The sequence below is a fragment of the Gymnoscopelus braueri genome, assembly GCF_963280865.1.
Source record: "Gymnoscopelus braueri genome assembly, chromosome: 9".
NCBI classification, from domain to species: domain Eukaryota; kingdom Metazoa; phylum Chordata; class Actinopteri; order Myctophiformes; family Myctophidae; genus Gymnoscopelus; species Gymnoscopelus braueri.
Window position 1 is genome coordinate 4,708,619 of NC_137610.1, and position 15,123 is coordinate 4,723,741.

The window sequence follows — 15,123 nt, forward strand, 5'->3', positions numbered from 1 at the left end:
GTTAAGAGTGCAGGTTGATGGGTGGAATTTTTTTTTGGGTGGAGCATATTTTTTTTTTTCGAATATTTTTTTTTTTCAATTTTTTTTTCTTGTCTTTCTTTTTCCCAAACTTTTTTTTTTCGATTTTTTTTACACCAAAACACTCTCTGAGGGGTATGCAGCTCAATGGTCCAACCCGGACTTGGACCTCTTCACTTCCAGTTTGAAAAGTGCCCAAAATGCTCCGAAACTTCGCCTACCCCCCCGAAGTGGGGGTCTGCCAACAAATTCATCACAACAGGAAGTGGATTTATCACTTCCGGTTTTGAAAAGTGCCCAAATTGCTCCGAAACTTCGTCTACCCCCCCTAAATGGGGGACTGCGAACAAATGTATAATGTTCAGTTTCTGCGGACACACCTTCAGAAGTGGGTGAAACAAGCACTCGAAACCATTTTAGTAAAAAAATATTAGATTTTTTCAAACATTGTTTTAGATGCTCATTTTTACCTTAAATTTTTCTTTTTTTTAATTTTCCTTTTCTGAGTTTCGGTTTATTTTTTATCAATGTTTTAATCATTATTTTGCTGCTTTTTCTTTTATTTTTTGGCCGCCCGAGGGGACCAAAATGCTACTCCTCCCACACGGTTGACACGGCCCCGTCAATGTATACATCAAAACGTGCGCAACGACCGGGCCGACCAGGCTATTACTTTTTTTTTAAAATTATAGGCAAAGCCCCTCAGCCAACTCCTCAGCCAACTCCAGGCACACTTAAATTTTCGTAGGAAATTTGTTTCTAGTATATTTTTGAATTCTGTTCTGTCTGAATGTGTATTTATCTATTATGAAGGTGGCGCTGACGGCGCTGACTTACTGGCGTTAACTTGCACTGTGCTGCTCACGCTGCTCAGGCAGCAGAGAGAGAGAGAGTAAAAAAAGCGATTCTGGGCGAGCGTTCCGGTGGTAAACAGAACACTCGCCCCAAAACACACTCGCCCCCATTCATTTCGCGGACAGAGGCCGCCGGATTAGACCCGGGGCGAGTGTGTCTTGGGACGAGCGTTCTTGTAATCCATTGCCGCATATGTAGCCAAGGTTCACGTTCATGTTTCAGGGCTACCGCATGATGCATCCATATCAAGGGGGCCCTTTTAATACAAAAACCCACGGCAATTTCGGTCTACAGTACACCAACCTTCAACAATAGAGTACATTCAGTGGTCAGGTTCGTTCAGAAATCAATTGAAGATCGCAGGAGCAAGCTTTCCATATATAGCTACGCGCGAGAACGTGCATACACGCAGTACACTACACATGTGTCGTTGTTTTGTTTACGTTGTCATATGGTTTTAATTTGAAGGTTTAACAGGATGTGCAATGTGTTTTTGTGAGTTAAGATAAATAACCGCCGTGCTCTTTGCCGGCGTGCTGTGTTAAGTTACACAAGTGGCGGAAACGGTGCTTTCTGATTTTCACAATACAATGTAATCCAACCACGTTTAGTTCAGTATTATAATATTTTTCACCCAACGCGTGTAAACTTAAGCTAATAGGTTAACAACAGTCTCGAGTCGGTCTCAGGCAGTCAGGGGGGGGGGGACAAAGACTCGGCCGAGAGAGGCAGAGAAATGCAGACGATGCATTGCATTGCACAGAGGTGTGTGAGCAAGACAAGGATTTAACTTAATTTAAATCAGCACAGTGTAAGTTAATGTCAGTCAGCGCCGTTAGCGCCATCTTCATGATAGATAAATACACATTCAGAACAGAATAATGATATTAAAAATCTAAAAAAAAAACACATCTAAAAACTGTTTTTCTTTTTTTTCCACCCTCTGGTTTTTTTCGGGTTTCGGGCCTAACATGATGGAAATAGTCGGGTTCGGGCCGAGCCTCGGGCCGGTCCAGTCGGGCCCAGTTAGGGCCGAGCCTTAATTTTCAGGCCCGTTGAGAACTCTAACCCTAGGTGGGGTTGGCGAAAGGGCCTCTCTGTGTGGAGTTTGCATGTTCTCCCCGTGTCTCCTAGGGTAGATACCCTCACAAAAACAAGCAGTAATCCTGGTCACTATACTGCCTCCCCCTGGCCAGCCAGGGCGCCTGATGGAGAGGAAAGGAACTGGTTGGAATAACGTGTTCCTTCCACGCGCTACGTCCAACCAGGGAAACTCTCCCCTGTCAGGTGATAAGAAGGTCAGTAGGCTCTCATGCATTGAAGGAGGCATGAGCTCGGCCCTGGCCTCCCTAGGTTGGCAGAGGGAAGGTAGTGCCCAGGATTACATAGACAATTGGCACTGGGTGTAAAAAATAGGGGTTACAAAAATCGCGGGATAACATTTTTATAAAAAAAAAAGACATGGTCAGCTTTTCTTCGCATTGCACTGATTGTACTGGTTGCACAGTTTTTTTGTTCTGGCCGTGGGACACTGAGACTACGTTGTAACCTGGTGTTGTTGTTTTTCTGCATAGTGCAGGATAGTTGTATATACTGCTATTGAAAAAAATTACTTGTTTTCTATCAATTACACACTGCATGAAGCATTGAATTCATGGTGATTATTCGTTTTTGTCGCATTCCTAAGCCAATAATTTGATGACCAGCGGTAAGATGCTAATGTATCCGGTAGGAGACTCAAAGGAGACTCTTTGTGTCTCCTATCGGAAATATACCTGGTCATCAAATTATTGGCTGAGGAATGCGACAAAAACAAACAAAATCTCCATGAATTCAAAGCTTCATGGGGTGTGTAATTGATAGAGAATAAGTAATTTTTTGTGTGAACTATTCCTTCAGTTAACTATTCAACTGCTGTTGCTGCGTCTGGGCAACTGAAATTCCCCCACAGATTTTGTATACTTTTATTGATGGTGCTTCTTACTGCTATTTATTACCTTTGTATTGCTGTATCCGACAGTACTTTCTCTGTATCTGTAACTCTTAGCTGCTGTCCTGCCTCTGGGCGACTGAAATCCCCCCCCCCCCCCACGGGATCAATAAAGCAATAAAGCCATCCTTCCATCTCTCTCTCTCCTCCTCAGATGTACATCCAGACGGCCACGCTGACCGTGTCGCTCAGCCTGAGCGCCTCGGTGTCTCTGGGGATGCTCTACATGCCCAAGGTCTACGTCATCATCTTCCACCCGGAGCAGAACGTGCCCAAGCGCAAGCGCAGCTTCAAGGCCATCGTCACGGCGGCCACCATGACCAGCAAGCTCTCCCAGCTGGCGTCCGAGCGGCCCAACGGCGAGGTGAAGACGGAGCTGTGCGAGGGCGTGGAGGCCAGCGGTAAGAGTCCACTCTTGCACGCACATCCCCTGGTGGTCATCTGATGCATTTGTGTGTAGAGCAGCTACGATGTATGCCTCAAAAGTTCAAACAGTAGGGGTCAGTGGTGGAAGATGTTTTACTTACCTTTCAACTAGTCACAGAATATTTATCTCCAGTATGATCGAGCCCCCAATAGTAGCTAAACACAGAGGGTTTCACTGTGCTTCCGCGAAAAAGAAAAAAATTTCATCGCGACCCTATAGTTGAATACAGCATGTCTCATCAAAAATGCGAAATCGATTAATAAGGAAGTGAATGGAAGAGGAAATCTTGGGATCACGTGATCTGCTGGATCTGTGTGTCTGAGTATGAAATGTGTGAAATGGTCACACATGTGTCTAGTGGAAAAACACTGAAAACCCCAAAACACGCCAAAGGCGTCATTGGCACTGCATGAGTTAATAAAGAAAATAGCAGATCTGCCATGATCAAAACATGTTGCATCACGATGCGTTGTGCGCTTGTAGATCTGCTATTTTCAAATGGATGAAGTATAAAATAGGGCTAAATGTATGTTTTTTTATATTAATCTAAATCTACAAAGTAACTTGTACTTTGTAGTTTTAAAAAAAATGTTGTGGAGGAAATACAACATTTGCCTCTGAGAAGTAGTGGAGTAAGTATGCCGTAGAAATGCACCTCAAAATTGTACTTAAGTACAGTACTCGAGTAAATGTACATGGCTACTTTCCACCACTGACTACGGTTGGGTTTATACCAAAATAAAAATTTTGATATGAAACTAGTATTAAAAAAAATTACTCAGTACTTCTTTCCACCACAGCAATTAGAAAAGAAAAAATTGTATGATTCTTCTTGTTTGTATTAGTAACCTGTCCTGTACACAGTGCTGGTACTGAAAAAGTCAATGAACAACAATAGCAGCACATTAGTAATAATGTTAATTACAAAACTGTGAATGTTTGCTTGTTCCTTCACTCGTAAACACATTACAGTGTTCTCAGTGGGTTTCTACTGTATATACATAAGGATACATTAAATTAAATAAAACAATAACACCACTGTATAAAGGAAGGATAAATTAAATGAAATAAAACAATAACACCGCAATATAAATGAAGGATACATTAAATTAAATAAAGCAACAACACCACTATATAAATGAAGGATACGTACAGTACGCAACAGCAAGAATATCAGTATGAACAAAAACCTATATGCAACTACACAACACAACTGTGGACGTTTAGTCATATTTAGTGTTTCTGTTGTTTCTCTTGTAGACACAATAACACTTAAAGGGATAGTTCACCCCCAAAATGACTTTTCTTTCTATCGATTAGTCACCCCATGGAGACTTGAATTAATGGGTATTTTTTTGAGTGGTATTAGCCACTCCAAGGACTGGCTTTGTCTGTGTGTCCGTCCGTATGTTTGCGGACGGCCTCAACATGTTTGTGCAACACACACACACACACACACACACACACACACACACACACACACACACACACACACACACACACACACACACACACACACACACACACACACACACACACTTGAGTAAAAATACTTAACATGAGTAAAATACTTAAATTGAGTAAAAATACTTAAAAGTTCCTAAACTGAGTAAAAATACCTAAAATTTGCAAAAAAAACTTAAAATGAGTATAAATACTTAGAATGAGTAAAAATACTTAAACAATGTTAAAATTAGTAAAAACACGTAAAAGTCAGTAAAACATTTTAAAGTACTTTAAATGAGTAAAAATACTTTAAAGTTTAAAGTCATCAAAGTCTGTAAAAAGTAAGTCAAAGCACTTGAAAGTTACTAAATTGAGTAAAAATACTTGTGCAAGCACATACACACACACACACACACACACACACACACACACACACACACACACACACACACACAGACACACACTAAAAAGACCGATCTACAATTTGAGTAAATATACTTTAAGTACTTAAAAGTAACTTAAGTGAGTTAAAATATTTAAAAGATGTTTCTGCCAATATGAAGTTATTTTAAAGCAGTCTTAGGCTTATAATAACTTAATGAAATGAACTCATGAAAGGCACCACTCTCTTCACACTGGGCGTGATTTTTTATTTATTTTTGTCACATTCCTAAGCCAATAATTTGATGACCGGCAGCGGTTCCGGTAGGAGACACAAAGAGTCTCCTTTTTTGTCTCCTACCGGAACCGCCGCCTACCGGTCCGCTGGTCATTAAATTATTGGCTTAGGAATACGTCAAAAACAAAAGAAATACCCATGAATTCAAGTCTCCATGGGGTGACTAATCGATAGAAAAAGTATTTTTTTGGATGAACTATCCCTTTAACAAATGCCAAGACAGAGATCCACACAGATATTCTACATTTGCACATGGTCCAGTTATCTTGCATCCGCCTGGTCAATACCAATTAAAGCATTACTACTCAGTCACACAATGGTGTAAACATGCCGACTAGAACTGCGACGCAATGTTATCTTTGAGATGATGGCGTTTAAATTGAGCTTAATAATAATAATAGCTTGTTGTTTTGAGACCGGCGGCTGGTCGATGAGGTCAAAGTAATAAAGTTTTGTTGGATACACATGTTGTTGTCTAAAAACAGCTGTCACTGCGTGGCACGGCACAGCATGAGTCACTTGACGGGTGTCAGTGACATTAATTAAACAGTGCCCAAGCTGACCTGCTACATTAGTCATGGACTGAGATAAACAATAGCTGTTAGCATTAGCGTAGCTTTGCCCCGAAAGCAGTGGTAGAAGAAGTACTCTGATTTTTTTTACTTAAGTAAAAGTATTAATACCGCAATATAGAAGTAAAAATAAAATAGTCAAATTTACTACATACAAAAGTATTGGCATCTTAAAGTACCCAAAAGTAGAATTACTCATTATGCAGAATGTCCCATATCACAAGTTCAATAATATGTAGCTATAAAAACACTTTTGAAAATAGCTGATCTACAAGCTTTGCGACGCGGTGTGAACTTGTAGATCGGCTACTTTCAAATGTAGCCAATGTACAGTATGCGGTTGAATGTATGTTTGTATGTATGTATGTTAATGTATGTTTTGTAATAATATTCAAAATCTTTCAAAGTAACCAGTAACTAAAGTTTTCAAATAATAGTAGTGGAGTAAAAACAATATTTGTCTCTGAGATGTAGTGGAGTAGTAGTATTGTAAAATTGGAAAAAAGTAAAGTAAAAAATACCTCAAAATTTTAATTAAGTATAGCACTTGAGTAAATGTACTTAGTTACTTTGCACCACTGCCCGAAAGTCCTCATCTTCGCATTGACATAAACCACTGACAATAAGTGTGCACTAAATTAAAGGTAAAGTCAAAGCTCTACATTCTGATAGTTTGTTAAATAACATGGGTCTCTCTGTCTCTCCTACTGTTAGGTAAACATAAAATCCAATTTCATCCAATCAGTTTATCAGCTACAATTGTTTGAACGTTTCAATTTAGCAATTATTTTTGCTTCATCACTTCCAATTACACTTGTTTATCCTGTATCCTGTTCTCTCTCCTGATTGGATGAAATTGGTATTATTATGGAAAATATTAATATCCAGACAGGATGAAGTGTTGACAATTTATTGAGAAAACATTCAGACAGAAAAAACAACAGTAAAACCCCAAGCTAGGAGGCCTGGGCTCCACACAGTGGTGGAAAGTAACTGAGTACATTTACTCAAGTACTGTACTTTACTTTAGGCTACTTTAGTATTTCCATATACTTGTACTTCTACTCCACTACATCGCAGAGGCAAATATTGTATACTTTTACTCCACTACAATTATTTGAAAACTTCAAGTTACTAGTTACTTTGTAGATTTTGATTATTATCACAAAAAAATGCATTAACCACTTTAGCCTTATATATACTTCTCTCTACAAGCACACAACACGTTGCAATGCGCTGTGAGCTTGTAGATCAGCTATTTTCAAAAGATTTGTAGACATATTGAACTTGTGAAATGGGACACTCAGCATAATGAGTACTTTTACTTTTGGTACTTTAAGTATACTTTGATGCCAATACTGCCGTACTTTTACTCAAGTACATTTTAAATACCAGACCAATACTTCTAATTGAGTATGACAGCAACAGGAGCTGTGAAAAGACCCCCTGCTGTGAAGTTAAACACCCAACGGTTCACATACAATTAGAACAGACATTATTTTTGAACAGATTGGCATTCTACAATTGTTGCAATAGTATCTTGGCCTGCACTTGTATTTGTTTGAAGAGTTGTAAAGACACAGAGGAGACCTCTGTTACTGACCAAACACTCTATATCAATGATTACTAGAGCTATTTAACGCTTACTTTAACAAAACGTACAACACCTGTCAACAATTAACACAACATTGCCTCTCTAACGCATTTTGGGTTGATGTGAAATCTTTTTTTATATGTATTACACTATACTTATTCTGACCCTTCTGAATCCTGCACCTGACAAATAAAGAATGGAATGGAAAAAACTAAACTAAAACTAATAAAAACTCAACTGAAACTAAGCAGTTTAAAAATATATAAAATAAAGAATACAAACTAGCAAATCTGGCCTAAAAACAAATTAAAACTAACTGAATTAGAAAAAGAAATCAAAACAAACTAAAACTAGACTATAATGAAAAATCCCAAACTATTGTAACCTTGGTGAGAATGACTGTGTTCCCTCCTGTATTGTCACCATTGTGCATCATCCGCCTCACGGGCAAAATATTGACAAACAAACAACACTCCTCCTGTTTCCTCTTCCACTACATTTAGTTCTGGTCTCCCTGTGACTAATCAATCTCATAAATACTTTAACCTTAGTAACTTTGAGGCTCTACATTGTTCTCTCTGCACTTCTATACTTATGTGACTATTATTGTTGCTGTCGGGCAGAAACCTCTTATCTCCATATTCTACCTACTTGATCATACTACAGCGTCACACAAAAGTATCAAAAGTAGCAGATCTGCAAGCTCAAAACGTGGCGCAAAGCGCCACGTTTCGAGCTTGTAGATCTGCTACTTTTGCTGTTTTTGAATTTGAATCCTGAAAAGTAGCAGTTTTTGACATAGGTTGAGGTTTCCACCTGACAGAGATGATTTAGTATTTACCTCGTTGTTTGTTGACTAGAGTCGGCACTCTGTGCGGCGCTATGAGCTTGTATATCTGCTATTTTTGAATAGCCAAATAAATCTTAAAATGACACAGATGCTTTTCCCTGTCTTAAAGGAGTAGTTCACCCGAAACATTCTTATTTTCTATCAATTACACACCCCATGAAGCCTTGAATTAATGGCGATTTTTTTTTGTTATTGTCGCATTCCTAAGCCAATAATTTGATGATCGGCGGAGTCTCTGTACCGGAGACATTAGCATCTTTCCGCCGGTCATCGAATTATTGGCTTAGGAATGTGACAAAAAATCTCCATGAATTCAATGCTTCATGGGGTGTGTAATTGATGATGAAAATAAGTCATGTTTTGGGTGAGTCTTGGTGTTGTGTTGTTGTGTAGTACTATACTGTTGTGTGCTATACTGCTGTATGGTTATGTGTTTTTCTGTTGGAACAGACTGTGAAGATGAATATCCCTGAGGGGACAATAAAGACAATTAGTAGTATTGTTAAAGAGCGGACCGAGTACAGAGCCAAGGACAGGTTCACTAAATAAAAAGAGGGTGTAAGTGGTTTTTAACTTTGTCTCTGGCTGCTTGTGTTTCTGTGTTTTACATCCACTCACTCATGTGCAGCTGCAGAAGAACTCCTTTCCTCTGCCTCCACCAGTGATAGTAATAGTCACGTGGTACAGCCACAGGTCTGGGATCAGTTGGTTTTATCTGCCGCCTTGTTTCATCTGTGCAGCCTTGGGTTGAAAAACTGATTTTAGGGCAGTTTTTTATAGTTTCGCTTTAATAGTTTTTTATAGCTTCGATAATGTAAAACGGAGATCATATTGTTTTAAAGGGATAGTTCACCCCCAAAATGACTTTTTTGCTATTGATTAGTCACCCCATGGAGACTTGAATTCATGGATATTTTCTTGTTTTTGTCACATTCCTAAGCCAATAATTTGATGACTGGCAGCGGTTCCGGAGTCTTCTACCGGAACCGCTGCCTACCGGTCCGCTGGTCATCAGATTATTGGCTTAGGAATGCTACAAAAACTAAGAAATATCCATGAATTCAAGTCTCCATGGGGTGACTAATCGATGGGAAAAACATTTTTTGGGGTCAACTATCCCGTTAAACATGCGCTATCGGAAAACTAATCGAAGTATCCCTACTTTTGACAACCCCACAAGGCACACAGATGTGTTTCTAAGCTTTTCAGTATAAATTATAAATACATAAGCAAGTCTCTAGCTGATGATGATGCTTCTTATTAACCACTTGAACCCTATAGCGTCCACTTTTCTGACAGTGGCGAATATTTGGTGAAAATAGGCCGACATTCGGCAAGCTCAACAACTTTGTGGTGTTGTGAGAAATTTGGTGTAGTAGTGAAAAAAGACCCAAGTATCACCCCCCCGGTCAACAAAGTATACTGTATAAGGTTGAAGTGGTTACGTCATGAAAACAAACAAAATGGCACATCAGCACATTTGGAAACTTATTTAAAGTTATTTGTATAGATATTGTCAGCCTCATAGCATAATTGCCTAAAACGTTTTGGTCAAATTGACATGTTTGCCTAACTCTCTACTCTCCTAACACTATTGCTTGATTGTGCCTTATTGCCTATGTCCTAACTTAGCCAATCAGAATGCTTGTTACATTCCAAAATGACTTAGGCAGAAAGTCATTTTATGTCAACTTTTTGATTCAATTGACGCAATGATTTTGCATGTAACACGCATTCTGAGAGGACAAAGCAGGATGAATCAGCAGTGTTAGGAGAGTAGAGTTAGGCAGATATAAATAAAGGCAGATAAACATGACTTTCTGCCTAAGTCATCTAGGTGACTTACAGGCAGAAAGTGATTTGTCTTGTTTGTTTTGTCTCTCCTAAAAACCTTAAAAATATGAGGTTAGGCAATTATGCTATGAGTCTAACGATATATTTATCGTTGTTGTCGGGTGGAAAACCGTTCCTTTTTTATTATGATTTAAAAAATACAAATAGTGAAAATAGACAATCTACAAGCACACAGCGCCTCGCATTGCAAGGCGTTGTGTGCTTGTAGATCTGCTATTTTCACTGCTTTTGTGTGACACTCTCACAAAAAAGATTTTCTACCCGACAACAGCGATATGTCCTGCATATGTAACGCCCCATAGGACTGATATTATAGATGTGAAAGGCTCTCCTGTGATAGGTGGATGAGACCTGGATTTAACGTACTATGTTTCCGTTTTGTTAAGGAGTCACCTGGGAACGCATCTGAAATTGTTGACTGCTCAAAAAGTAGACTTCAAAGCCCTCTCTCTCTGTCAGCAGAAGTGTGGGAGTTTGTTGCAGGCCAGCGTCAGCTTGTTTACTCGTCAAAAATAGTGCTGACTGAACTCCTCTTTATCTAACACATGGCAGAAACCTCTTATCTCTATTTTTTGTAACTTTTTAGCTTTTTTGTCAATTAACGCCCGACTACACAAGTCGTCACACAAAAGCATCAAAAGTAGCCGATCCACAAGCTCAAAACGTGTCGCTTCGCGCCGCGTTTCGAGCTTGTAGATCTACTACTTTTGATGCTTTTGAATTTGAATCCTGAAAAGTAACAGATTTGGACACCCGACAGAGACGATGGGAAATTGGCTTAGTTCCAAACATCTTGTGAAAGGCCTGCTGTGTTTACTTAGATCTCAGAAGTCACACGGCGCTGATCACAGGAGTAAGTGTTGGAGCACTACCCGTTTAGTAGTAGAACAACCCGTCAGTGAGTGAGTTCACTATGTTGGTTCCCTCGCCTGCACCTGGTACACAAGCTGTAACAATTAAGAAATGTCAAACCTTCTTATTTTTCACCATTGAGATTTTGATTGACTGTATACTGAAAAATCTCTTCCACGTTTTGTTCAAAGACATAACACCCGTTAATTCTCCTGGTAAACCATCCCGGTCGCATGAATTCACAATGTATGATCATGTGAATTCACGCGACCGGGATGGGTTACCATTCTGGCTACCCGTTAATATCTCGACCTTGATTGACCTTGACCTTGATAAGGGGCGGCCATAGCTGAGTGGTTAGTGAGCCCGCCTAGGGAGCCAGAGGCCCTGGTTGCCCCAGGTTCGATTCCAGGCCACGCCAGCATATGTGTCGATGAAATGAAATTTGTCCCTGAGCAAGACTCTTAACCCCGAATTGCTCACAGGTTGTCATTGGAAACAAGACCGCAAGGACTTTTATGAACGACCTGTTCAAAGGAATTATCCTTATTTGTTTTAAAGATGTTTTTATACTTTGATTTGTGATTATCGTATTGAACAAAACGTAACACTATTATCGTAAGCCTTTGTTTGCTACAGAGATTATTTTCTTAATGCAGTGGTTCTCAAATATTTTCTTGTCTAGGACCCCTCAAATGTATGTACTGTATTTGGCCACGGACACCCTTATAAGAGAATATTTGATTTTCAAAATGGCTCCAAAAGTTTAAAAGTATCTTTGAAAATAGCCGATTTACAAGCTCACAACGCGTCGAACTACCACGTGTCGTGAGCTTGTAGATCGGCTATTTTCCAATAGCAGAGGTATAAAATAGGGTTCAAAATGGTTAAACCGATTGCGATGCTATAGTGACAGTGTTGCTGTGTTCTCCTCAGGGACCCTTGGGGGACTTTGAGAACCACTGATTTTGTAGTTTGTTTTCACTTCAGGCATAATCACTGTACAAATGTACACAGTGATGTAAGCAACACAGCTGCAGCTAATCAAATTAATAATGGGTGTGTTTTAGGTCAATACCGTCTTATCATGCTAGTTGTACATTGGCCACGCCCTTGGCTCTGGACACCACTATGAAAATCTAACACACTCATTACTAATTTGTTTGGTGCAGCTGTGTTGCTAACTAGTCTGCCATGTTTTTAATTTGATGTTGGGGTTTCCTGGGGTTTCATGGCCCTTTTAAAGGGATAATTCACCCCACAAAATGACTTTTTCTATCGATTATAGTCACCCCATGGAGACTTGAACTCATGGATATTTTTTTGTTTTTGTCGCATTCCTAAGCCAATAATTTGGTGACCGGCAGCGGTTCCCAGTAGGAGACACAAAGAGTCTCCTTTGTGTCTCCAACCAGAGAACAGCTGCCAACCGGTCCGCTGGTCATCAAATTATTGGCTTAGGAATGTGACAAAAACGTAAAAATACCCATGAGTTCAAGTGTCCATGGGGATCGATAGAATATATAATTTTTTTTGGGGGTGAACTATCCCTTTAATGTATCCATAGCCCTATGCCAAAAAAATCTGCAATGGGAACTTCCGGGTTTGCCTTACAAAAAAGGCATAATCCGCGTATAGCAGCACACTATGACCTTTGACTTGTCAGTAAACCTTTGACTTGTAAGGAAACTAAACCTGCTGTTTCTCTCTCTCTCTCTCTCTCTCTTCCTCCAGTTCCATCAACCAAAACAACATATGTCAGCTACACAAATCACGCTATTTGAAGGGTGATGATGACGACGAAAAGCCTCGGAAATGACAAAGGATTTCCCCCGGAGCGCTGCTTTCACACTCACACCACACTCGGAAAGTGTCGAGAGAGAGTCGAGACAACCTGAGGAACTAATCCAGCCAAGCACAAAGACATTTGATGATGATGGTGTCGCTCCGCGTCAACAAACACGGCGCAGCAGGGGGGCGACATACGGATATCGGAGTGGTTCTCTGTTCGTTTTAATTTTAAGGACCCCCCCCCCTCTCCCCCATAACTCGGAGAGCGTACAAATGGAACCGAATGGACCCGTACGGGTCCATTCGGTTCCATTTGTACGCTCTCAGAGTTAACAGACCTGTAAGAATCGAGTTGGACCCCCCCCCCCCCTCCCCCTCCCCAAGGAACTCGCAGGGTCCGCTTCGACCCCCACTTTGAGAACGAAAATGTCTGTGTGTGTGTGTGTGTGTGTATGTGTGGTTGTTTTTTTTCTGTTTACAGACACAGATCATGGGCCTGCCACGGACAGACATGACCAATCATGAACTTTTAAAAAGACTGTCGCGCTAGCAAACCGTCTCGCTAGCAAAACGAGACACGGAAAATACGAGAGGAAAAAAATAAGAATTCAAAAAGAGATACTAAAAAAAAAAAGAGTTTGTTGGGACCAACAATGTTAGATGTTATTCTAATTGTACGTTTAAAAAAAAGTAATAATAATGATTTGTGGTTGTGAAAATTAATGAATTCTTCTTGTCTCATGTCATCCGTCTGAGCTGCATTATGAGATGAGTTTGTCACTGTATCGGCTATAACTGAATGGTAGCCTTTTTGGTTGTGAAATCTGTAAATGCCATGGTTTAAAAAGCATGCCAATTTTTATACAAATACTTTATTTATAATAAAGGAATGTTTCGCAAGTGTGTGGCATTGATTTATCATCCTTTTTTTTGTAAAAAAAAAAAGTGTGCAAAAGTCTTTTGCACACCTACAAAGGCGACGGGCGCGTAGGAGAAGATCAGACGAGGGCCTCAACGTACTGAAAGAAAAACACTCCCGCGCAATGTCTTCAAATGCAATAAAGAAACGTTTAATGGGAATATACAACAACGTTTCAGTCTAACCTTCATCAGGTCAACTTAAGGATCTTAAATTCATCAAGCGGATAGTGGTATCCTCGGTCGACACACCGTACAAGAGGCTAATTAACCATGAAAGATTGAATGCAAAGCGATGCAAAATATGTGAGAAACACTGCAGCAGCAGCCCTTCTTGGCATCAAGTAGAATTTTAATAAGACACTACAACCTGCAACTTGAGAGTGGGCCAAGTATAGAGACAACACAAAAAAAAATCACAATCCAGTATATGCCTTGTTTCAGAACATGGAGGGGGAAAAAAACAGTCAGGGGAATCAATATAGGCATTTTAACAGGCTAGGGTAGATCAATAAAGGCAGCGAGTGAAAACTCCTCAAGCATGTAATGAATAGTTCTGCATTTTTTAAAGTGAGACAAGCCAGGTAAGAGTTGGGAGAGATGTGGCCCCTGGGTATACTGTGTTTTCTGATTTGAGTTTAAAAGTTTAACCCACTCAATCCGGGAACGCATCTGTGTCATTTTAGATTTCTTTGGGCTATTAGAAAATAGCAGATATGCAAGCTCATAGCGCGGCACAGAGTGCCGCACTATGAGCTTGTATATCTGCTATTTCTTTGGATTTTTTTTTTTTACATTTTTGAAAATCTCTGAACATATATATATACACTTTTAACTCAAAACTTTGCTTCTGGGGGGGAAATAAATATTTTCAGATGGGGGTCCGCGGCCAAATACATATAATTTTGGGTGGTCCTCAACATGAAAAAGTGTGAGAACCATTGATTATATATATATATATATTTATTTTAACTGTAATAGGATTTAGAAGACATTTGTAGAACCCCCATGCAGAAGCAAAGAATTTAGTTAAAAATGTTTGCTTTAAAAATATATATATATATTCAAAAATGTATAAAAATGTTCATGATAAAAATAATAAAAAATGGCAGATCTACAAAGCTCATAGCGCGGCACTCGGTGCCGCGCTATGAGCTTGTATATCTGCTATTTTTGAATAGCCCAAAGTATAAAATAATGATTAAAGTGGTTACACAGATGCGTTCCCGGTTTGAATGGGTTAATTTCTCACGTGTGTAGTCAGTAGACTAGAAAGG

At 39.6% G+C, this 15,123-nt stretch overlaps 1 protein-coding gene across 1 annotated transcript in view; it reads left to right on the forward strand.

The window, feature by feature from the left end:
• The window catches only part of grm8b (glutamate receptor, metabotropic 8b), a gene marked incomplete at both ends in the record, with an annotated part of 405,215 nt that extends 392,294 nt beyond the window's left edge, over positions 1-12,921 (forward strand). The window contains 2 exons of the mRNA XM_080438351.1: positions 3,018-3,264; positions 12,872-12,921. Coding sequence (XP_080294477.1) covers positions 3,018-3,264; positions 12,872-12,921 — 297 coding nt within the window. The remainder of the gene's footprint in view (positions 1-3,017; positions 3,265-12,871) is intronic.
• Between the last annotated feature and the right edge of the window lie 2,202 nt (positions 12,922-15,123).